At 42.2% G+C, this 25,914-nt stretch overlaps 1 protein-coding gene across 2 annotated transcripts in view; it reads right to left on the bottom strand.

Moving 5' to 3' along the window:
- CSMD1 (CUB and Sushi multiple domains 1) overlaps window positions 1-25,914 on the bottom strand; it is a 5,442,057-nt gene that overhangs the window by 820,711 nt on the left and 4,595,432 nt on the right. For both annotated transcript variants that reach the window (XM_069606098.1, XM_069606099.1), the window contains exon 43: window positions 7,159-7,336. In XM_069606098.1, the coding sequence (XP_069462199.1) occupies window positions 7,159-7,336 (178 nt within the window). The remainder of the gene's footprint in view (window positions 1-7,158; window positions 7,337-25,914) is intronic.

The raw sequence follows: 25,914 nt of genomic DNA on the forward strand, positions 1-25,914 counted from the left end.
TGGAGATAGCTAGAATAAAACACCTATTAGTACCCGGCGAGAGTCAAGCAGAATGCAGCACGCATTCTGATTGGCTCTCGCTGGGTCCTTGCCCGGCCGAGAATCCTTCGATTCTCGGCCGGGATTCCAGCCGCCTTGTCCTCGGCAGGGGTGCGTGGCAGCCCCTCAGCCAATGAGGAGGCTCGAAGCGGGGCTATCCTCGCTCTGCGCCTCCCCACAGCTGAGAGGCTGCCTTCGCCCCCGCTGGGGACTCAGGTAAGCTTATTTTTATTTCTTTTTTCCTTCCCTCCCTCCTCCCTAACCCACCCCACTTACCTTCTTGCTCCTGCGTCCCTGGTGGGGGACGATGGCAGCCTCCACCAGTGTAAAGACTCCGCACCTCCACACAGCTGGAGGCTTCCATCGTCCCCTGCCAGGGACGCAAGGACTTTTTTTTTCCACCTTCCCCTCCCTCCCTCCTTACCACCCTCCCTCCTGCCCTTCCAACCCCACTTACCTACTGCTTCTTTTTTTTTCGAGAGCAGACACGCTGGGAACACTTGTTGGCCGCCATGGAAAGGGAAAACTGACTCCCGTTTTCCCTTTCCCGGTGGCCATTTTCTTGGTAGTTATTATTTTTTTTTCTGTCCCGAAACACCACAGCGTTTCGGGACAGAAAAAAAATGCTTTTAGTGCCCCGTTCATGCATATATTGCGGGCCGGGGTACTAATTGCAATATGACCCTCGCTTCACTCAGGCCTATAACTATGGGTCCCGGGGCATTACCTGAGTCGGTAATGCCCCCGCTGCCCGGGTCATATTGCTTAATTATTATGGAAGGCGCTGCATCCAAGACAGAAAACCACACCCCTACCTTTGAGCACAGTAACATGTTATTAATTTGATATTGAGATTGATTGACAAAACCAGAATCGTATAATGTCTAATACATGGCATTGATAGGTTCCAAATCGTCTTACACATGTGCTAAATCACTGTTTAGAATTATAAATGTTCCCCATCTCAGATGTTCAATATCCTTGCCCCTATGAAAGCTGAATGTTGTCTTTTCATATTCATCGTTCAGTTTTATCATAGCAGGGTTCCTCTCTGTATTTCTGAACAGCTTCCATCTTGCACCTTTCGCATGCCCCTCTCATTTATTTTCCCGGAACACATCGGCCATGTTATTCATGTATGCACGTTTGAATCTCTTACACTGAGTTCAATCCAGGGCGCTCTTAATACAGGCTCTAGTCTTTGATTATTGGCTGACACTGATCTTTAATAAAGCCACACGTGTCATACATTAAGCTGTATTATTTTTTAACAAAGTCTGTCCTATTGATCGGTATCTCCTTCATGTTTCAAATTGGCAGACCTGTGAGATGCGTGACTTGGTCTGATGGGGCTGGATGTAATTGCTGGTGGGTTGAGGATGGCTTGTCCATTCATAGATGGCAGGTGCCCATTTCCTATGCGGTATTGAAAATCACAGAGACACCTTTCATGAGCCAGTGTGAAATAGTTCCAAAGCAGCTTCACAAAAGAAGCACACTTCTGAGTAGCCATTCAATTTCTCTAGAGCTGATCTCAGGTGCTGAACACAAACTGGAGCACAGACCCAGGTAAGCCCTCACTATATAGACCAATTATTCATCTGAATCTGTGTCACTGCCCTGGCACGCGTCTTCCCAAAATCAGTTTAGAGACTGCACTACACTGATCTCTCCGATTTTCCTGACCTGCCCTTAAAGTGGGCTGGGAGGCTCCAGGCCCCACGTTTTTCGTACCCTTGCGGTAGCCCTTCCTCCCACTCTTCCCTGCTAACCTGATCACTGTGGCTGTATGTATCAGTGCTGAGGATCTGCATTTCAGGAACATCGTGCCTAATGCTGCCATTTCTTAATATTATTTCCTAAGACCACAGCAGCCCAATCAGATCTCTATGTTTAGAAACAAAATACAACTTTAGGACAAAGGGACTTTATAAATGTATTGTTACACGGACACCTTTCAAAAGGCCTGAAATAGTGCTGTTCCGTTGCTGTTATAATAATGAAGGGTGGGGAAGTGGGATTAACCATACAAACGTTAGTACATATTAGCTGAGTTTCTTCGAGGTATACATTTATTTATAATTTCTTTGGGTAATGTATTGAGTCTGGATGAAGCTTTGAGAAGCAGCAGGGCGCTAGACACACATGAGCTACTGGTAGTTCATACGTTCATGTACATCCTCCTGTATTTGCAGCCATGCACACATAAACCATGTTGATTCCAACTGAATTTGAAAATATTGTATATTATAACAAATATCTTCTTCACAAATATTTTATTTTGAAGCACAATTATATAACATAAAAAGATGACACAATTGTACTCTGCTAATTGTTTTCTTGCACTCTGCTTTACTTCGAGGATCATTTTACATGTATCTTCCTTTGTGATTCCATTAACACGGACCTGGGACCAAACTATGCCTCTCGCATGACCTCACCAGAAACACTGCCCAAACTGACTATTGATAACAATAAACTATTCAGAAGATTGGCTTTCACACCACCAACATTGTGAACGTTGCTGCGTGATTGCATACTGCAGGGGTGCCATGTGGAAAACACACATTAACATGCACTCAGGACAATGTCATGATGCATATCATGACTAACCATGTGCAAATGTGTACTTCGCCAAATTTAAAAAAATGTACCACATGCAATATTTTGTATTTAGGAGACACACAAGTTCTCGCAACACTGACTGGTACTCGTCAAACAAGCCAACACGTGCCCATATTCTACTGCCATTAGTCAAAACAAGACTGTAAACTCATTTCCAGAAATTCCTGCCACCAACGAACTTCTCTGCTCTGGTGTCAGACAACAAAGCGGTCTGTGTGTTTTTGTCATGCAAACGACAACCAATATCCTCTAATAGTAGTTGTAGTAATAAGTGAAATTATTCCTAAGAAAAGTACTAATTCTACCTCTGCTACAATTTGATTCTATTTCAATGTTCTACTAGTATAAATCATTTTTAAATGTTCTTCCTCTCACTCAACCATAACAGCAACCTGCAGGATCTGACTCTGCCTGCAAGGCTGATAACAAGAGCGCGACGCTAGTTATTTACATAATTTATGTGGTGGGGCTTGCCCGGACCCCCCAACCCCAGCCTGACCATCAAAGACAGTTACTGAAAATGGATCTAGCCGATTTTCAGGAAATGATATGTGATTCGGGTTCTATCCAAATTAGCTCACAAAGGCTAAGTATTGACACGTACTTTTCAACGTAATTAACAGGTCGCTGTGGGATTCCATTCATTTTTTCATATGTAACCTTTAACATGTGCATCCTTTATTGTGTTGTATTTATATAAATAATATCACATCCATGTAATAATGGCCTTTTAAAATACATTGTGAATGTTCATCTTCCGAATTGGTAAACACAATTCATTGTGATATTTATGCACAGGCAGGTAGAATTCTTTAAAATGACATATAGAAGTCTCCATTTTGGGTGGTCATCTGAATATTTTACTTTTCCCACGATTCCGCTGGCACAAGTGGGGTACGTGTATTCTAGGGGTGCGCAAGAAGTATTGCACTCGTTAGGGCTGGCGCAAGCGCGGTATGCGTATTCTGGGGGTGCACGAAGAGTTTCACATGCGATTGGGCTAACGCGAGCAGGGTACGCGTATTCCAGGGGGAGCGCAAGGAGTTTCACACGCGATTGAGCATGCGCGAGTGGGGTACGCGTTCCTCGTGCACCCCCCGGAATACACGTAACCCGCTCATGCCAGCCCCTTGGATCACCCGCAAACGCATCTCGCAAGCAGGCCACAACGGAGCCCCCATCACCCGTGAGCATGCCAGCAGGCAGCCCACACCACAACAGAGCCCCCATCACCCGTGACCATGCCAGCAGGCAGCACACACAACGGGGCCCCCCACCACCTGTGAGCATGCCAGTAGGCATGTCTCCAATCATGTTCACCACCCAGTAACAGCAACCTGACAGCAAGCCCCGACTCATGTCCCCCCTCAGTACCGCCAGTAATGGCAAAATGCCAGCAGGCCCCAACTCATGTCCCCCCACCAGTGACGGCAACCTGCCAGCAGGCCCCGACTCATGTCTACCCAACCAACACATTGTCACAACATACATGCATGTAGCAAATATCCACCCAAATCCCACCCCACGCTGGCCCCCCACAGTGCCACTCCATATCCATCCATTGTCCCCACTTCCCAGTACAGGCCCCATGGCATGTCATGCACAGAAGCACACATGCATGCACCCAAAGACATGCCCAACATGGCCACACAGTAGCGACAATAAAGACTGACACATGCACTAAACTAATGAGAGCAGACAACACAAATATGTGAACTGATGAAAATGTATTAAAAAATAAAATCAACCAAACATCAGCAACCCGGCACAAGTGGGGATCATGGGGTGGTAGACCACGAAAAATGATTTGTGTTCCAGACCGTCGTGTCCAGGGCTGGCAATCAGTCAAGCTGTGATGAACAATCTAGCACAATGTTGAGTTGGATGCATATCATGACGATTCGTCGCCGTTGAGTGATTCTGATGTGGATGATCTTCTGTCCGCAACACCTGCACTGAGGGGCCAGGCAGTGTTGGAATGTCTGCCTGTGGTGGTTCTGGACACATGGTCACACTCCACAACAGTTGCTGATGTGCCTGGGGCATCATGTCAATGGAGGGATGCAATCCTGCAGCCGTGGCCGGTGCCAATCCAGCAAGGACCACGGCTCCTTGGGTCCCACAGGTTTAATTTCCAGCAACGCGGTGGCCATGTGCCACCTGGGAATACTGAGTGGGAGCAATCCATGTATGCCAGTTCACAGCAACAGGGGACAGCTATTGAAAAGATTGTTCAAGGCATGGAAAGTGTGGCCCAATCCATGCTCCCCCCTGATAGGCAGGTAGAGCTCCATCAGCAGGCAGCACTGAGGGGAAGGATGTGAAAGCTGAGAAAAAAACACACTACAACCCTGCGAGTTTTACAGAATGCAGAGTCCACAAACTCATCAAATCATTCCTAAGACTAAGCGACACACTGACTGGATAGAGGTCCTGTTAGACTCTGGGTCTGATATTTCCATATTTGAATGCAGCCACAAGGCAATGTTCAAGCATACAAAGGCACACAGAAATGCACAAATAATTACACCACTGGGCGGACATTGGCAAATAATGAAGCGTATTTTGTAACCAATCAGCTGGAAGGTGAACATCCCAAAGAGATTGAAGCACTGTTTTGGCCACAGTTACATATCCAATATAAAGGTCTTTTATCATTTCCACCATTGTATGTGAGACAAGCACGAAGAGGTGGAAAAGTAGTGATGCCTGCATTTTCAAAATAAGTGAGTGGGGAACTAGTTCAAAAATATGCACAAGTCTGGGCACCGTTGGTAGCAGTGCAGCTGTTTAAAAACCATGTAGGGTATGATCTGGAATGGCCAGTGTATGTGACTCCAGTGCTTAACCCACACCCACCACAGATGCAGTATCCAGTCAAGCCACAAGCATTTTCCCACATGCAAACCATAGTGGACCAACTAATGGACCAGGGGGTAGTTATAAAGAAATCAAGCCCAGACAACAGTCCGGTGCTGCCTGTTTTAAAACCTGATGGTACTTATCATTTTATTGTGGACTTCAGAATTTGAGGCCACATTTAATACAGAGGCAGTCCAAAACCAACACAGTTATAGACTTCTAGCCAATTTACACAGATGCAAATATAAAACAAACCTTGATCTAGGCAATGGGTACTTCACACAACCTTTAAGTATAGAAAGCCAGAAATACACTGCATTCACTTTTAAGGGAGCACATTCCCAATTCACTAGGATAATACAGAGGTATAACAATTCGCCCAACACATTCTCAAGTAGAATACAAAGTTTGTTAGCAGACATTGCTAACTGTTGGCAATATGTAGATGACATTTACATCACCCATGAAAATCTCCATGAACACTTGCAACAAGTAGACATAGTCATTCACTCATTGCCTGCAAAAGGGTAACTGATTAACTTCAAGAAATCAAGAATAGCTCATCATGAGGTTACCTCCTTAGCATTCACTCTTACAGATAAGAGCAGAGGCTTGTCAGCAGATTTTCTTGAGAAGTGTGCCAGGATACGACCTCCAAACACACTCAGACAATTGCAAGCCATTTTAGGGCTTTTGAATGATGGCAGATATTATGTGTCTAATTTTGCAGAGCTAGTAAAACCATTGTATGCTTTGATAAAACCAAATTTCAAAGCAGCTCATTGGTTGCCAGAGCACACTCACATTCTGCACCATGTATACTCATTAATGACTCAAATTGTTCCCTTGCAAGACAGGAACACAGAAAAGGATTTAGAAAAAAGAAAAAAAAACTTTTAGTGGGAGATAATGCTTTCACATACACAGTTTATAATCTAGGGGAGACAAACCTAATTGCATATAAATCACATGTATATTCCGCAGCTGAATTAAGATTTACACCTGAGGAAAGGATTCTCTCTTCAGTTCAGATGATCGTTCAGAAAGGAAGGCAGTTGGCGTGAATAGAACTATAAACATAAATACAGCTTTAGCTCGACCTGAGGCTGCCACAAAAGCTAGTGTGTCTAATGCAAAGGCATTACATACTAGATGGATTCAATGGTCAGCATCTCAACATGCTCCAGGTGTAAAGTATTATAAAGCACAATTGCAAAGAACGAGTGGATTGGCTTGGACAATGGATACAGAACCAGACACCTCACCGCCTGACATCCCATTGTTTGATTTTTTCCAAATAATGTACTGTGATGGCTCTGCCATACCAGCTGTTATAACACATTCCAAACATGCAGCTGATTGTGCAGCAGTGGAAGGATATTGTACACACAAAGAAGCATGTATACATACTGATATTGCAACAAAGCATCTGGGAGACATGCCTGCCCAGACTGCTGAATTGCATGGATTGTTGATTGCATTGCGCCAAGCAGACTCAGAGAAGCCCACACTAGTAGTGTCAGATTCAGATTACATTGTCAGGGCTTATACAACTGATTTGACAGAAACTATACTTATTTGTGCTTCAGGAATAGATATCACATAATCACAGTCCCATAATAAATAACATACCAGATGGCAATGTAATCGTTCACTGGTTCGGTCTGGAGTAAAGTGAAGTTGATGTAGACTCCTTGTCCTGGTGGGACAGTAATGAGCCATGTGCAATCTTTGGAATTGGGGTACTCATCTGGAAATCCTGGTGAATAAATAGTTCCATTTTCAGATGTAACGTTAAAGCCACATGGAGCTGCAAAAGAAACAAATGTGAAATGAACAGTTAACATATAAAATATTATAGTCTGCAACAATGTTTGTAAAACATATGGAACATATGTACATGTGTAGTTCACATAAAACAACAATATGAGAAGACACTTCATTTTGTTTTTGTTTTCTTAGAAAGGTAAACTCTGAAAACACTGAAACAATGAAAACAAATGCATGTAATACAATGTGTTTCAGATACTACCTGTTAGATTGAAAGTAGGAATAGACTGATCTTTTTTTGTGTGAACCCCCGATGACAAGTCTTTCGGACTCTCATTACTCCCATTAATGCTCACATGTCACTATGTTTGGAATGTGTGACCAATAGGCTTGCTTGTCCTTCCTTTCTGTATCCAAGAAAATAAACGGAACAACAAGTTTAGCAATTGCCAAAGCAACACCAGACTGTTCCAGAGGTTACTGGTGAATTTCTAAACAGGCAAGTTGTACAACTTAGCCTGAGGCAAGGTGACTCCGATACTGAGTCGGATATCACGCATAGAAAATCCAAGAAGTTTGTCCCAGACACCAAGGTGCATTCTGTGGTTCTTAACTCAAGACAACTTTGGAAACAATTGGTCCAAATAGTGAGATTTTTCAAATCATTTTGAAATTGAATAACATCAATATGAGTCGCAGGCTGTACTGAATGGAAACGGATCAGATGTTCTGAAATGCTAGAGTCCAGGATGGTCACATCATATTCATAGCAATTAAAATGCACGCAGTACTGGCATTACGAACCAAGCAAGTGCCACCACATGCCAGGTTACCTGCAACATATTTCAGATTTGGGCCAAAATGAGCTGGGGCACTCTGAATAATGTTGTGAGGCAGCTCAAGCATTACATGGCTCAGTGTATATGATGTTTGAATGCAACAACTTGCCAGGGCTGCAGCTCAGATGTGGCATGTTTTTTTCTAATATGCCAAAGTTCAGCTCATTGTGCCAGTCAGCTGGTCTCTGAAAATGTCATGCCAATTACGGCAGTGCCCTGGAAGCGGTGGACTTGCCTGTAGGTAACTCTGGAGATTTCCCAATTGGCCTCTACAACCTGGTCCTCTTTCGTGTGGTATATCCAAATGATCTGATAGGAAAAGTGTTGGGGTTGCTGAAAATGTGTAAAATGGGGCCTCTTTTGGCTCCCTGTCCACTCCTGTGCCCGTAGGTTTGCATTCGCCCAGGTAATCACATTCATATGAGATTTAATAGACTACCTGCAGAATAATGACAATGCCAATTTTACATTACCTCCATGAAGCAATTTGCTGCAAAAGTTTCAACGCGTCATCAGAAAATACCGCACACAGGAGCAGTACTGAAAAAAAAGTAGCACCACACTATTCAACTTTTTGTTCCCTTGAATCATGTTGGTCATTGCCAGGCTAATCATTTGTGCTGCATTTCTGCTTGTCCCTGTGGCAAGCACAGACATTGGGGAGGTGTCAAGATCACCTATTCCTGTGGCTTCGAACCTTCACTTCACAGTATAACAAGGACCTGATATATACTTTGTGGCAGCTCATGCACAGAAATGTTCTCACAAATTCAGCAGCAGTACACTTTAAGTGTGTGAAGTATTGTCATCTGGTCAGTGTATAGAAGCCTTGGCTAAACAGACCCCCTATAGAAAGATCAATGCCAAAGCATAGTCTCCTGATCTGCCGCCTCTGCACTTAGATGGGCCAGAGCTGGTTTCCATGTAACAGATGACCTTTTTGGCAGCTGTTGTGCCACAAGGTCACTGCAGACACAGGCAGCATTTAAATCTGCACCTCTTATCCCAATTCATAATATTTAGGAAGACTATCCATCTGGTGGCAGGGAAATCTCTAAAACGAACCCATACCTGGGTTTTAATAGGGTCACTGATTGCACACACAATTATTAAAGCCATATGAGATATGTATCATACTCATTTAAACCCTGTGAGCTCAGAGCAGCTATGAAAGGTTAAGTGGATTCATGACCAGGCTGTGTATCTCTGCTGCAGCCAGCAGGGCAGTAGGCTGGAAACATGTTTCTCTTTGATCATTTGTGAGGTTTGGTAACATTTTGCTCTGGGATAGGAACATTTCAACAGGAAATCGCCTGGGACCCATGCTTCTAAGAGGCACACCCATAACAAGAAATCTGCCTCAAACCACGAACATGTATGCAAAATAAAGGGCCATTGTAGGCACAGGCTTGGCAAATTGACAACAATACAATAGTAATAGAGAGCAGAAGGGACTGGAGGAATGGTTACTCCATTTTCGATGTCTGGGGGCTTCTTTTTCGTGCTAGCCTCCTCCACTTCCTGCAGAGGACAACTCTTTGGGTATGATGCAAGATGGGAAAAGACACTTGTCACTGTGACAGGTTTTAGACCCCTTAAAGCAGATTTAATTGTGTTCAATCCCAGTGCTCTTTTGCTGGTATAAAGAAGTTGTTTCTCGCTGCCTCAATTCCTTTTGGACCTACAAGTCAAGAAGAATGTGTTGGCACCTTGTTGGGAGAGCAGTCCATTCGAAAGTCCTCCCATTCTGAGGAGAAGTCCGGTGTTAAAGGCAGAGGGAAGCTCTATTCACTAACCTTACCCAGGGTAAATTGAGGGTGACTGCTGTTGGACCAAGACGTGCAATCTCTGTCAGCTGCACCGGTACCGGGTTCATCACTGGATTTTAAGGATTCCTGAAGGTGCCAGCTCGACTTCCTGGACTGGGAGTTAAGTGGGAAATAACTAATCGTTCATGAGTTGGGGATCATAGCACCAGAGAGGCAAAAGCAGCTGTATTTCTGTGTTTGACCACTCATACCATTGTTAAGCCTGTGTTGACCATGGTCAACTACTTTCAAACCATGCAGGAACTGCACTACTGACTGTGGTGCTCACTACAAACCTTGACGAGCTGTGTTGCTGCTTTAAAGCAATGTACCACTGCATCTTCCAAGCAGAGCATGTCAACTGCCTGTCTCGAAAAAGAAACTCATTGCTGAGGATGACTTTCAACTGCCATATGCCAAACAACAATTCTTTCCAACCTAAGCATGTTTGCATCATCCACAGTTCGATTTTCAAACTTACACAAGTGGACACATCATACTGAACAACTCGAATTCTGCATCAAACCACACGAAGCTTCACATCAAATAGAACTTGATACCTGAAGCATAGGGACTAACCACATTTAAACCCAGTTCCTCCCACACAAGAAATGCTCTGCAGTCCAGTTGGATGCTGTCAAACCACAAAGAAGAGAATGTTGTTGCTTTGTGATTTCCAGCTCCCATGGTCCACTTTTGGAACCCTAGCTACTGATAAAACACTCTTTTGCACCTTTTCCTCAAAATACATAAGCCTTTACAAGTGATATTGTTTCATTTATTCTTCTCTTCACCCCTGCTGGAATACCCAAAGCAATGGAACATCAGGAAGGATGGTCAGCTAAACATAACCACTTTCAGAACGCTCCATGTCAAAAACATTGGTAAACACATTGACGCAGCAGGGCACTTGTGTTCAACAGTCTCCTGATCTGCAGCTTCTGCTCTTTAGTGATAAAGAGCAGGGTCAACGGTGGCAGATGCCCTGTTTTGCCAAAGTCTCTGCAGAAAGAAATTGCATTTAAATATGCATCTCTGATCCAAAATCGATAGTAATTGCAAACACTATCTGTCTGGTGGTGTGGTACTCTCTAAGAGAAAGCGGGATGTCTAAATTATATCCTAAACCTCATTATACAGCTTTATTCAGAGACCTGTATCCAAGTTCAATTAAACCAGGAGGGTCTACTGACGGAACCAATACCAACATTTCAAAGGCATTAGGCAAGGCTGTATATTGACCCCAATTATTTTCAATTTCTTTATAGGAGAATTAGGGATACATCTAAACAAAACTAATTAATTCCTCTCAAATTAAAAATGGTCCCTATCTCCTGGTTATTATATGCTGAGGACTTGATGCTATTTGATAAAACCTCAATAGGGCTACAGAGGAAACTGGTGGCATTGGAACACTATGCCATGCCAAACTCCCTAACCATCAATGTGGATACAACCAATATTTTAATGCAAAAAATGATTAATAAGAGCTATCCCTTTAAATGGACGATATATAATCAACCGCTTGAAACCATTTCGGAGTATAAATACTTGGGACTGAGTATAAATGCCAGTATGCAGGAACCCCTTATAAAGAGGGCACCTGGCACAAGATGGCGATTATGGCTGCACAGGCAGCCATGATTCATAGAAAATATGGCATATGTTCATGTATACCGATCTTGACATTCTACAAACAGAAAACCATACATACAGAAATCTATGGCTATGAGACTAAAGTATGTGAACATAGACTGAATTGGGAAGTATTGAAGGGTGTTTATTCGAAGAAAGTTCTTGCCCTCCCCAAGAGCCTCCCTATTCAAATTATCAATATTAAATTAGGCTTATTATCACTTTGGATCATATTAGCCTGGATCACCTTATCCCTCTATAGAAAATGTCTCCTAAATAGGCAAATAAAAACTAGCATTCACCCGACCATTGTTCATATCCTGTGGGAACAGCATGATAAATCCTTGACAACCTGGAAGGAATACTGCCTGTCAATAATGGTAGGGGTAGGCATTAAAAAAAGACACTTTATTGCTCAATCCTGATCGAGCAAAAAAGAAATTGTGGTATTACGATTGGACAAATACTTGGGAATAATGTAATCGATATAACGTATTTAAAGACGGCACTTTTAAAATCAAAGCTCTGAATCAGATTCCAATCTATCTTCAAAGGTTTTCTGATAAAAAATACTATAATCAGTTCTTAAAATTTAGATGTATCCTATGAATGACAAGAGAAGTAGAAGTTGCACGGTTAAAATGGTCATCAGAACAGAAGGCTTGCAGATTCTGTCAAAACGTGTCGTGAATCAATTATTCGTTCTATGTCTTGGAATGCTGTTCACAATAGAATTATCTCTAAATGGGGGAGTTCCATATCATTCTGCTTTTAATTTGAACTTAGAGAGAACCCCAGTCCCAATAAGGCATCAACAGACTTTATCATCATTATTGTAGGATGTGGGCAAACCTATTTTCCAGGATATCTGACAGGAACAATGAACTGAGGGATATCGTTTGGTTTCTTAAAATAATGTTGGATCCTACCAGCTGCAGGGCAGCAAAATAATGTTTTCAATTAGCAATCACTGATTTTTTTAGTTGTTTATCCTGTGTTCTTTTTTATAAATTTTTATGAACAATTTCTGTAACTGTGAGTATGCGTATCATGTCTGGCACCGCGGGGCCCTCTGCCTAAAGTGTGTCCCAATAAATAAGATATTCAAAATGATTTTCTCATAACCATATGCAATTTCAAATAATTCAGCAAATGTGTTGTTTTGACGCTGTGGCAACAGACGTTGAGATTATTAGATGGTGTGAAGAAAGCGTAAGTGAATTCCAGAAGGGGCGAGCTAAAGCCAAGCTCGCTGGGGGCAATTCACAATGCGACTGTAGCACAGAATGTGAGAGGTAAGGCACCCTTCTCATGTTGCTCCCAGGTTAGCCAGCATGCAAAGCATTAATGCACATATGCAGAATACGTGCACATGGAGTCAAGTCACTGCAGCAGGCGCTCTCCAGACGTCCAGACAGACCTACCATGCATATGCAAGTGCTGATCATGCACCGCAAACTCACACGTGCTGGGACATGCATGTGGGTGGGTGAATGGGACAACTCTCAAACCCAAATTGTGTGCACATTTGTAATGACAGGCCTTAAAGGGCGCATCTTTGCAAGTGACATTTTTACATTTCCATGTGAAAAATAAGAGAATCTCTCATGCCTTCCAAAGCATGTCTACTCAGAGACTTGCAAAAGAAAATACAGACACAAGTCTATGCAGACCCAAGCATGTATGTATTTGCCAAGGCATCTGCCAAGGGAGGTACAGGGGCAATGAGACATAGGTATCACTGTATCTCAGAGTGTATTGTTGCACTCTTGAATGTAGCAGAAACTCCATTAGTACCCAGCGGCGAGAATCCACGGGATACACTTAACGCGGATTGGCTCTTTTTTTTTCTTCTTTTTTTTCTGGCGACCATGGGAAGGGAGAAGGGACCACACGTAGTCCCTTCTCCCTTTTCCAAGGTGTCAATATTTAATATTTATTTTACTCCCATTCATTAGTACGGAGCAAATTGCCCCAAAATGGTGCTCTGTTGCTCAGTACTAATGAAGCAGTGCGCCCGTTTTAGTGTTCCTAGAGCGAACGCATACTGCGGAGACACCTTTTCAAACGGCAAACGAAATGCTGAGATTGCAGACTCCAGAATACTAATGACAATAACAGCCTCGCCTGGCGGCCATAACCACTCAGGCCTGTAACTTCAGGCCTGGGGAGCATTACCTTAGGCAGTAATGGCCTACCGGCTTGCGGTTATTGCCATAATGACACATATCCCGGAGGACAATTCTGTGGGTGGGAAGAAAGGGAAGGTATTGTATCAACTGATCCATAGAACACAGCACGTTTCCTCTACTTCATTGTGCACCCACCACCTGTGTAGCAGCCACCAACAGCAAGAAGCCATGAGCATCACGAGTCTTGAGGTTTGCCTGGACTGCTTAACAACGCATAACCAATGTCCCCAACTGATACATGAGCACACTACCATGATTAGTCACGTGTCTAGTGATCTAATGACACAGAAGGCTGTGTGCAGTAGAATAGTACACAGGCATGAGCACAGACACACATAGGTCTGCACTTATGACTGTGATCACAGGAGAGGTTCAGAGAGTTGCACATTCCTCTGAATGTTCGTTTCCTCCTCAGGCCTTGGTGGCGAAACGAATGGGTGGGGGACAGTACACGACTTTCCAAGCAAGCTTTGACATTGGAAGACATATTAGATGAATTTGCATCCCATCAAGGTAACCCCCATTGCTGCTGGACCACAGAAAGTGCATGTTAGGGCATCAGTATATCTGAGGGTCCCTCCCAGCGCTCTAAGGATTGTCCCAGGCCCAATTCCTGTGGTTCAATGATACCACCTGCAATGCCACTTCTGTTTGTTGCAGCCCTCTGAACTATTAATGTTTTTTTTTTCCTGGTTGTGCAGAATTCTAGCCTGTCTCAAAGTGTAGGAAACACATGAAACGCACATACATCTTTCGTCCTCCGAAGTCACAGTTTCTTTCAAATGATCAAACATGCCTCATGTAGCAGCTTGCTAACATGACAGAAGAGAGCTGTAGAGCTAGGTCTTTTTTAGATCTCCCATGTCTTTTATTCTCTGCACAGATATGACCAATGCTGTGCATTCTAAAGTATGGTATAGTACGTTATGTTTTGCTATGTCAGTTACAGCGACCTGCCGTGCAAGGTTGATCTGTTCGGATCTATGTTTTTAAATGTTTTGTTCTCAATTTCATCTGTTGCAGAGAAGTTAATATGAAGTTCTGAATTTAATGCACACCTTTCCTTTTGTTTTAATAGGTTGTTCCTCCTGACAGATATTTCTTGGACTTCCACTTCCGCCATACTTGCATCTGCACCCAAAAAATTCCCCCAAGTCCTTGTGTTTAGCCCCCCTTCCCAATGTACCAATTAAAAAAACTACATTCAGATTTAAGGCATTTTTCATCCGTTTCATTTGAATTTGGTTGCCTAATTATGTGTTCATGTCTCCCCCTTGTTTTTATTCGAACCTGATGCAAGTTCTGGTAAGATAGCCGGTCATGTCGTGTTATTGGATGTTATTTTATTTTCCTATTTGGTTGTGCTGTTCCACATTAAAGTGAAGCAGCCGGTAGGTGCTAAGTAGCACGCCACAAAACATAGATATAAATAATACACATAGGAATCATTCACTTAATTGAAAGGGCCATGTCAGCTGTTAAGCAGACTCTACATCCCTGTTCACTCTAACATTGCCCTACTGCCCACGTGTAGCAGAAGAAGTAAGTGGATTAAGCAGATTAACTCTTCGAAGAACCCAGTCTCAGACAAAGAGAAACCTGTCTTCCCACACCACTTTAATCAGCCCCAAAAAACTCCAACCTAGCAGGTCTAAAGAACAGCCAGGCATCCTTTTCTAGGGCATTTCTGCCAGAGGACAAGCAGTCCAAACCCGTTTCTCAGTTCAGCGTGCCTGTACAAGTATGAGCGTTCCAGTAATGATTTCCTGTCTCCCTCCCGGGTTTCCCATTATCCTCATTAACTGCTTTGTTCAGGGATAACGTCACTGGGTTTATTATTCAGGTGGGACCTTCTCTTCAATTTGTCAGATTGAATTCTTGTGGTTCCTCTGCTGAATTTCCTTCGTTCTTTGGCACTAGCTGTTTCCCCCATATCTTGTCTGCAGGTATGTTCTGTGTTTGTTCAGGGGGAGTGGTATCTGCATTGTTCACTGGACCTCTGGTCCACCATGGCTCTGTTGTGGTCACGCCACAAATCGACTCTCTCTCAGGATAAGGACGCCTCATGTCCACATTGGTTTCTCTCCTCTCTCTGACTTCCAGACTCTCCACGTCTGGTTCTGCAGTTTGCTTCCTCTCAACTGTAGGATCTAGATTTTTCTCCATGTAAGGCAGCAAGCAGTTTCTTAACAGGCGGGGTTCCTCTTTTTCTCTCCAGTGTCCTCCCCTTTCTTTTCTTACATAGCTGTGGGACTTCCCCAGTGTAGTCTCATATTCCTTGCTCTCTGTTTGTTCTGCCTTCTGTACTCCTCCATACAGATTTCTCTTCATCCCAGTAAAAGGTCATGTTTCCTCCAAAAGGAGTAATCAGAGTTTCTTGATGGCAAAAACACATGTTGGTATGTTCTTCATACATTTCTTTACTGGGTGTATTTTAAGAGGTACTGTTGGCAGGTTTCATAGGGAGTTCCTCACAGGAACGGGAGTCCATGTCACCACAGGAGGAGTCTCTCCCGGTGGGGTCCTGCTTGCCTTGACCCCTTGGCTCGGTGTTGCGAAGCGGGCTCACCTCTCTAAGCTCACAGTGGGGGATTTCCCTTGGGGAGAAGGGACGAATTCCCAAGATTCATCAGAGGGTTTTTTGGGGACATCTTTCATATATCTATGTGCCTTGTTATAGGATATCCATAAGATGTATGTGAACAAAACGGGCAAATGCAGCCAGTGGTTATTAGTTGTCTTTTGCCGGTGGAAGCATTTCCCTGCAACTTTCTTCCAATTACAAACATGTTCCCCATTCGGTGTTCCACTGTGCTTTCTCTATCTTTGATTAAATGAGCATGAAGTTGGCATGCCATAATAATGTTGTTTTTTGAACATTCTGGACAACACCTGATCTGCAGAGAACAAAGGCAATAATCACTGACTTGTCGAGCCCTTCCTGCATTGTTCCAACACACAGGGACATGTCATGGGGCATTAGCTTTGTTTACAGTGTGATTAGACATTCATGGGGCAGATTGTCCTGTTTTTTTCCCATAATCAGTGTAGAATTGTTGAGCGTATAACTTTGAATTTTGCAGATTCTGTACAGAGCTATGCTTTGGAATATCAAAATGGATGCTCTGGGAACGTCACCAGGAATGCAAACCCTGCACCTGACATGCATAAGCATACACAGTACTTTTAAGAGTTAATGGCAGGGTCTAAAAAACCGTGCCTCTTCTGATTTTATGGACTACAATTCCCATGTTACCTCATTCAGTGTACAGCTTATGACATCTGTACACCAAAGTATTTGGAGAACTAAGAACTTCAGATCAGCCATGTAGCAATGGATGCCTAATGCTGCTTCATGTGAAAAAAGGCACAACAAACCCCTAAAGGTAGGCTATATGTTGATTGTGTTCAAGGATGCTGCCATAGTCTACGAGTTCTGCAGCTTTATAACTTCAATGTACTCATTTTTATATTCAAAATTCCTGGCATCTTTGACCATCCCTTTTCCAAACATTGTGGCCTCTCTTTGAATAACTTAATTTCATGCAGTTGAATTTCATTTGATTAGGCATGCATTGTAGACTTATTGGTGTACCCTCACATCATCAGGGAATGCAAATACTGGTACAGATGTATTGGATAGCTGCAGCGTGTGTTATGTTAACTACTTTTTCAAAGTGATCCTACTATTGTGAAGGCATCTTGGAGTAAGACAAAGACCACAGATTCTGAATTAGAAATCAAACTTTAATAACTTAAAAGTCAAGATGGAAACAGGCCTATCTTGGCCTATACATATGCATTGAGGCTATACAAATGGGGAAAGGGCACTATCTAATGATGAATACAATACAATACAAAACAATATAATATGGTGGGATTTCCCTACTGAAATAAAACTAAGGAAAATCAAAGTAAAAGAGTTCAATATTGGAATCTGTCTCTGTCCAATAATTGCCCTCACAACTAATCTATACAATGTTTAGGGATGTCAGCAGCCAACAAAACAGTGTTCAATACAAAGATTGAGGCACTGTCCAGCTCACAGCTTCCTTTCAGCTTCCTTCCCCAAGTATAAAACAGTTCCACCAAAAGTCTCAGGATTGCCTGAAGTTCCGGATGATATAGTTTTAACCAATAATCAGGGTTCCCTTCCCGAAGATCCCAATAACTCAGTTCCAAACACAAACAAATCTTGAGACCGCATCCTCAAGTCTGAAATTGGGTTCAGCCTCAGGCTTCCCTTCCTCAAGACTTAGTTTCAATGTTGCAACCATATGTACAGGTTTTTTTAAAGTTCTGTGCCCCACCTGCACTTTCTTTGTATGATTGGTCTTTGTACAAATACGTTGTGTAATATTTAAACTTCAAAATTGCAGTGCATTCAGCTTTCAAAGTTTATTGGTTTAATATGCCTCTTTTGATTCAATGTTTAAGTTCACCTCCAGAGCTCTGCATATGGTGGGCTCACTTGCACTATCAAGGTTCCATTTATTTTGAAGTTAATTCTATATTAGTTTCACTCAAATTCAAAGTTCTGTTAACTTCAAAGTTCAGCATAAATGTATTGTGCTTGGATTAAAGTTTAATACATTTCTGAATTTGCGCATGGTGGTTTTATTTGAATTTAAAGCTCCATTCACTTTTAATCTTTGTATGTAACAGTTCTGCGTGTTTATAAGCCTTTCCTTCAGTTCGGAATTGAAAAACTATGAAGTTATAATTGTTTAGATTTTCATTCAGAACGGAATTCAATATTCTTTTTGTTAAAGTTTTCTTTTGGTTCGAAATTCAATATTCGTGAAGATATATTTGTTAAAGTTTTCATTCAAATCATCCTGTTGTTTCATATCTTTGTAGACTGCCTTTTATTATGACGTGCCTAGCACTATGAGACTTTTTTAAACCGTGCTTTCATATACACATGACCAATCGGCTAGAAAGTATTCTCAATTGTTCAATTGGTAACAAGGATTCTGATAAGAGGCCTTCAAAAATGTGTTTTATCACACGCGCGACCACTCTGATACAATGTAATCCTCAGCATAAGTTTAAACATTTGCATACTGGGTTTCCTCTTTCATAGAAACTCACTGGTTGCGTGCATGGGTCTTCCTGCAGGACAGATTGCTCGGCTTTCTGTTCTCTGCCTAAGGACTCCACCTCCTGCTCCTCAGGCACTCCTGCGTCGGCTTCTGTCCACAGGAGAATGAGCACTGCGAACACCAGAAAAAGGCACAGCCTCTCTGCATGGTTCCCTTTCCAGCATTCGATCAGTTCCACAGAGCCCCATCTTCCGAGTCGCACTTCCATGAACTGTCAGCGTGCATCACAGAAACAGCTCCCTGCTATTTCCCATGGCCTCTCTGCTGCTGCTACAGCACCACCACCACTGCCTCCCCTAACACCATTTGATTGGGGTTCCTTTTATACAATTGGATCCCTTTAGTATGCTGCAGGTGTGAATGTGCAAATAGCCCTGCCTGACCATCATTAAGGGGACATGCCTGACTTCTACAACTCTCAGCAGGCCTGTTCCTTGTATCAATACCAGAGTGGAAAAAGCACCTAGTCTTCATTACTCCCTTTGCTCTTCTTCATCCCAGTATTGTCAGTTGTCATACATGAGGAAGTCAGGGGAGTTGACTCACAATAACCCAGGAAGGCAGGTGAAGGGTTGGGATGGTTGTTATTAGGAACATGGGGATTCCATCTCTCTCCCAAGGATATCCCACTCCCAGTCCCCAAGGACCCTCCACCCAGGTGTTCCTCCATGATTGTCCAGCCCCAGGACCAGGATACAAAAACAATGGCCTTTCCCCGGTCCCCTGCACAGAGGACACATGGGGAATTGGAATGAGAATACCCTCAGGTTTCTCACACTATCTTAGTATCACCCATGTCTAGCGTACCAGGATCTAAATGGCATCTGCTTTGTAAGTGACTTCAATCCAGCACTCCAACTAAGTCAATGCCTAGTATGGGATGCCCAATGGAAGCCCTTATTTATATATTTTTATGTCAAAGTTCTATTAAATCTGGATGGTGAACCCTTATATAACGCCCCTCTCTTTGAATCTCCCCGACCTCACTGAGCCAAGAAGTAGGTTTGTTTTGCAAATTAAAAGGTTTATTGGAAGAATTGAACAATATATATATATCACACTTTTATGATAGGAATAATATCTGAATAGCACACTTATGATATGAACGGTGATCAGCAATGGGTAATATTACAATATCAACAATCTCTTTAATCAGTTAGGATTAGGAATAGGAGAATAAGGTAGCAGAACATACTTTATATGATTCAAGGAAATGCAAGGATGGAAAAATGCAACACAGAAATAAACTTGATATGGTTTCAATCAAAAGACAATATAATCACGTTTTCCCCTGTGACTACTCACTCCCCCCACTATGGAATATGAATAGATGGACATGAGGGCACACAGATTTCAGGAATACAATCAATAATGCAGTTGAATCCCAGTTCCCCCAGCAAGCTTAGAGAGAACAGGTATGATTTTAAAACAGGCAAAAATACTTTTGAATGTGATTGGCAATAAAAGGGAAAAATGCTAAAAATGATTTTAATCCACTAAATGAGATTCAGGATAAGTGAGAGTTACTTTGGATTGGTTCAGGTCAACACTAGCAATGATTCATGAATGATTATCAGATTGAAAACTAAATTCAGCAGTTGAAAACAAGAAACAGCTATTTTGACATGTGGTGAAATAGAGCTAAATTGCAATTCGCAGTAACTTTTCCGCGTGCGGGAAACACAATTTCATAAAAACTATGAGGAATTGGAATGCCGTTATAAATTTCGGTAATAGTCATGATACTCACTCCTATGGCTTTGGAATGGAGTGGGCCCAGTCAAATATCTGGTCAAGGGTTTTGCTGGGATTCTCTCTCGCCACCGGACAGGTCTCAGTTCTGCTCTCAGAACTGCATTGCGGTCTGCGTGGCCTCTTGGACTGGATCTGACGGGTTCTGGATACAGCTCTGCTTTCTGGGTCTGGATCTTGGTTCTAGCACAGGGTTCTTGTCTAGAATACCAAAACAGCACAGCCAGGCTGTTGGATTTTGAGATGCCCCTTGGAGGTATTAGGGGTTAGAATCAGGTTGCTAGGTTGTGCGGGCCTCTGAAAAAGGTTCAGCTTAGGCCTCTCTGCTTCAAGGTTCTAGAGTCTCAGTCTGGATATTGTCTGGATCTGGTCTGGATCTTCTTGCAGGGTGCTTCACCAAGAAATCAGTTGAGTATTGGAAAAGTATGTGTCCTATCTGTCCTCAGCGGTCCCTATTTATGTATTTCCAAAGTGGGTGCGGAGGCTGATTCTACATTGCCCAACCCTCTAAGGATCTGATAGGTTAGAGGATTTCCTGTCCCCTGATTGGAGAAAGGAGCAACGTGTCATCCTGTGTCATCATGTGTCATGTTTATGGCTTAGGTGAAAGATCCTCCCCTTTTCTCTGTACAGTATATCTTATTTTTCATAAAAAAACATATTTACAAGGTGCACAACTTGTTAATACTACATAAATTACATGACAGATTGCCTAAGATACATCTTCCTAAGAGCTTTGGTTCAGAAATGACCACTTTTTTGCACTTTTGGTGGGTTTCTCAATATTATTTCTGCACCAATTTGTATCCATGCATACACACCCCATCTGGGCACATTTCTGTAATTTTTGATGTTCATAGCATAAACACAGTAGCTACCATATGAATACATTCCGGGGTTCAGTCTCAGAACATCGCATAGATTCCAGTTTAGTCTTAAACTGTGAGCGAATTTTTCATTTTAACAATCTCAAAGTTTCACATTTTTGTCAGTTCAGTGCAATTTGTTATAAGCATTTTTCTAAAACATATATTTGCTGTGCTTTCTGAATCCACACAATGGTTTGTCTCCACCTCCAAGGTCTGGGCTGACTCAGAGGTTGCATGTCTCTCCTTCCTGTCAGCAGTTTGTGGTCAGTCACACCCAAATTAGCATTTTCTATTCAGCACAAGGATTCCTTTGTCTGCACTGAGAGCAACAGGCCAGCGAGCCACTCCCAGTTCCTTTTGACACCAGCCTTTCAATCTCTTAGCCAATGGCAGGGGGAAGTCTCCTTTGTCCAGGGAGAAGGTGTGTAATTTGTTTGAACACAGTGTGGGGAACTTTAACTCTTAACCCAATGTCTAAAAATTGTCTTTTCTTATAATATAACCCGCATTTTTAACACATACATTAAACAATTTATTGCTTGAAGCCTTTTCAGAATATAGTTTTAAATTGTATCCACCTCTTAGGCTTCTGATAGCAAGTCTTTCTTTGGCATAGTTTGGGCTCAATGTACAACTTTACACAAAATGGTTTTAAAAAGCCGGCATCTGCTAGAGGTGAGTAACGGTATTACAACCATTTTTGACAGATTTCTTCCAGGAAGCAATCCTCAAAAGTATACTTTGTTCAGATATAGATATACTTCTGTGGACCTTATATTTATGTAGATTCTAGAAGGAGGATGATGTTAACCACCCAACAAGGAGGTTGGATCTTTTTGGGTGCTTTGTAAGCCATGATTTCTACAAATTTGACACCAAATAAAACAGATTTTTGAAACCAGCTCTGGTTCTTTTGCAATGATTTTGCTCTGAGAGCAGCCAAATGATGGGTTTTGGCAGTGGACTCCTGTGTTACCACTGACATAGGCAAAAGTAGATGGTGGCCTATTTCTCAGGTTTTCACTGTGCACTTTCTGGTGATTTCTGGAGAGCAGCATGCTTGCCGGCAGCCATTCTGATGTTTCTGCTGCCAGCAATGCACAGTGATGTTGCAGGGCTTGGATTAGTGAGTTAAGACATCCCACAGCCTGAAGATCCCTTCCATTGCCAAACCCCTTTCCTTAGAGAGATGTTTCCCTTCAGAAAGGACATATGGGAGCCTGGGTGCGACCGAAACATGTCATATTTTCAGAAGGGATAAAGCTGCCATAAACTACTGATTTTTTCGTGTTTGTTTCTCCTGTCCTGGACATTTGATGAATTAAAGTATTGATTTTTAGCTGACATTACTTGGTTTCCTGCCTCAGTGTTTTGCTGTGATTATTGCAAGCAAGACTGTTTCCCGGAGTGCCTAACTCCTTTCCTGGACCTAGGTTCAGGGTTTTCAACATATATATATATATATATATATATATATATATATATATATATATATATATATATATATATATATATATATTCAATAAAAAAGCTTTGTTAAATGGACGTTATGGTCAAGTTGCACTGTTAAAAACCTATGAAATTCAATGAAAAACCTTTTTAAAAAGACATTATGGTTAAGTTCCACTAATGAAAACCTATGAAATACAATGAAAAAACTTTGTTAAAGGGACGTTATGGTTACAAGTAAAACCGGAAAACCCCAGAAATTCGCCAGTTATGGTAAGCTAAGCAACCATAACATGTGCCACCACCATGCACTGCTAAGACTAACACCCAGGACATCAAAGATGACATCACAAATGTCATTGATGACATCAATGATGACATCACATATCTGGGCCACTTGTTTTTGTTCACTGACATATATAGGCTAGGTGGTTTTGGTCACTGGCAGTCAGAATATTAACATTTAAAAGGTGTTATATATCTAGACGTTAAAGTTGTCATATGTTCTTTAAGTACTTTCCTTAGGGTTTGGTCTCAGCTCATGGTGCGCATACATGGGGAAATGAGCAGGCCTCAAACACACAAATCATTTGTACACATGAAGATAAACTTTAATGTTATTAACATATTCTGATGATGCTGTTTCTTCCTTACTTTAGTTTCCCTGTATGTGATTCTGATTTGTATGCATTGTGGTTCTTCTTCATAAAGTATTGTTTCTACCAGCACAAGTGTTGTAAGTCTTGAATTGTTAGCTAGTTATTACATGTTTAACATTACTCAATACTCTGATAAGGTAGCATTCATTATTGTACTATCCAAAATTACAAGATTATAAATAGTGTACTTTTATGGTGCCTGCTGCAGTCATTGCCTATGTTTATATATGATTAGGTTTCTGTATTAACATCAAAGCTCCAATGCAATGATTTTAGATTAGTACATTCTTTTATAGATTAAGTAGTTCATGATAGGTCTCCAGATCAGATCACCCCTGACATCTTGTTACCAACAATATAAACACAACTCCTTGTAGGGAATTTTCATTAAAATGTATTCCACATGTGATGTGGGTTTTACCCCCTCTTGACAGAATCCCACCAAACTTTGCAGACTCATTCGGAATTAGGTCAAGAATATAAGTGCACAATTGCATGCAGTTCAATTAAATTGCGCTAAGGATATAAGCCATAAAATAACTGCTTTTCACCAACCCTGTAATGCAGAGGTGCCCGCAAACTTCACAGGAATGTTTGCAGACACTTACGGCGAAAAGCACCCGTTTTCTTCGCTACCTTGCAGCCATATCCCATCCCATCCTTATCACCCCTCACCTCCCCAGAGATTATTTGATAAGTTTGACAACTGCAATGTTGTGTTTTTTATTATTGTTTCACCGGCCGCTGTCTGCAAATCCAGGATGGCGGCTGTTTCCAAAATGTGACGCACTTCACGCTTTTCACCATCTAATCAGTGAGCACGTACGATGTCCGCAGACACAAAGTTCCCTTCTAAGGCCATCGGTGTCCTGTCTGCGGAGCGAACAGGGAAGCGTGCACAGCAGAAATAGATAACACTAATTTTTTTGGACCTACTTTTTGGTCATTTTAAGAAAAACTAATGGACGGATTTCTGGTGAAAATCCGTCCAGCGGTTAGGGCTGTAGGCGTGTGTTAAGTTTTTCTCCATTCAGTCTATGGAAAAAAAAGAAATTATGGGATCCCCCTATAACTTTGCCCCCCCTTGACAAAACTTCTCCAAACTTTTCCATAAAAATTCAGAGCGGGCAAGGTTTGGTGAGGATTCATCCAGGGGGAGCAAAGTTATAAGCCACCCAACAAGTGCTCTTCCTACGGGTTTAGCAACCAAACCATAACTACTGGGCTGCTGTCTAGCAATACATTTATAGGATACAAGGTGTGGCAGAGTGACGGACCTTGTGATTTAGTGAGTAAGGTTTCAACATCAATCTATATGGATTATTAGGGGTTTTTCTAAAAGTAAACTAAGTTCCACTTGAACAATCTAAGCAAACATTGACAGGATGGGTTACACTATAATGAATCAGGGTCCCTAGTAAGACAATAATTCACTTCCTCTGCAGATTAACAGTGGCCCTCACTCCCCAGGGAATATTTTTCCTGAGGGGTTTTCAGTTTTCTCTCCCAGACAAATGGGAGGGGAATGTGGAAGAGCAGCTATAGGTTTTACCTGCCAATTAACTAATGTGTTCCTCTCTGTGTTCGTTTTAAACCACCTTTTACCTTAAAGATGTACCTTCGCTTCTTAGCAGCTCGTGTGGCAGGTTGCATATGCTGTTTACAGCCCTTTTAAGCTTGAAGTCTTTCCTTAAAAAGTGTTCATTTTGGCTTTAAAGCACCTCTTGTAGAAAATGCTCCTCTCACTTGTTCAACATCTAATCTGGCAAGAGCTTTTCCCAGCTTTTCAGCAGCTCATGGGGTAAGGGATCAACCCATGTGTCCAAAAACACAAGTTACAAGTTTGCTGCTTGGTTTGAGTAGAATGCTTGACACCAGTGGATGTGTGTGGAACGTGATGAGTGGATGAGTGGATGCATGGAATGCATGCATTTGAGTGTGATCTAGAACTAAAATGGGTGCAGTTGACTGACGGTTGAGAGAGGTGCTGCGAGAAGAGGGCATTCTGCTAGTGGGCTGTACAATAGAGACTTAGGATATGTCAGATGACTTTGGTCTCTGTATCTCAAATGTCATGGGATATGGTTGGAATGGATATCATAGGACCCATTTGGAGCAAAGAAGTACATACATATTGTAATGTTTTGGTTGATATATTGTCAAAGTGGGTATAGTTCAAAATCACTATGAGCATTACCACCAAAGATGTCATATGTTTTATGGAACAAGCATTCAAGTGGGAAGGATAGCCATATGCTGTGTCCATTTAAAATCTAAAGAGATGTGCCACTATTTAGAGGAGAAAGGTGT

The sequence above is a fragment of the Ambystoma mexicanum genome, chromosome 4p, assembly GCF_040938575.1.
Source record: "Ambystoma mexicanum isolate Mex_15411 chromosome 4p, UKY_AmexF1_1, whole genome shotgun sequence".
NCBI lineage: Eukaryota > Metazoa > Chordata > Amphibia > Caudata > Ambystomatidae > Ambystoma > Ambystoma mexicanum.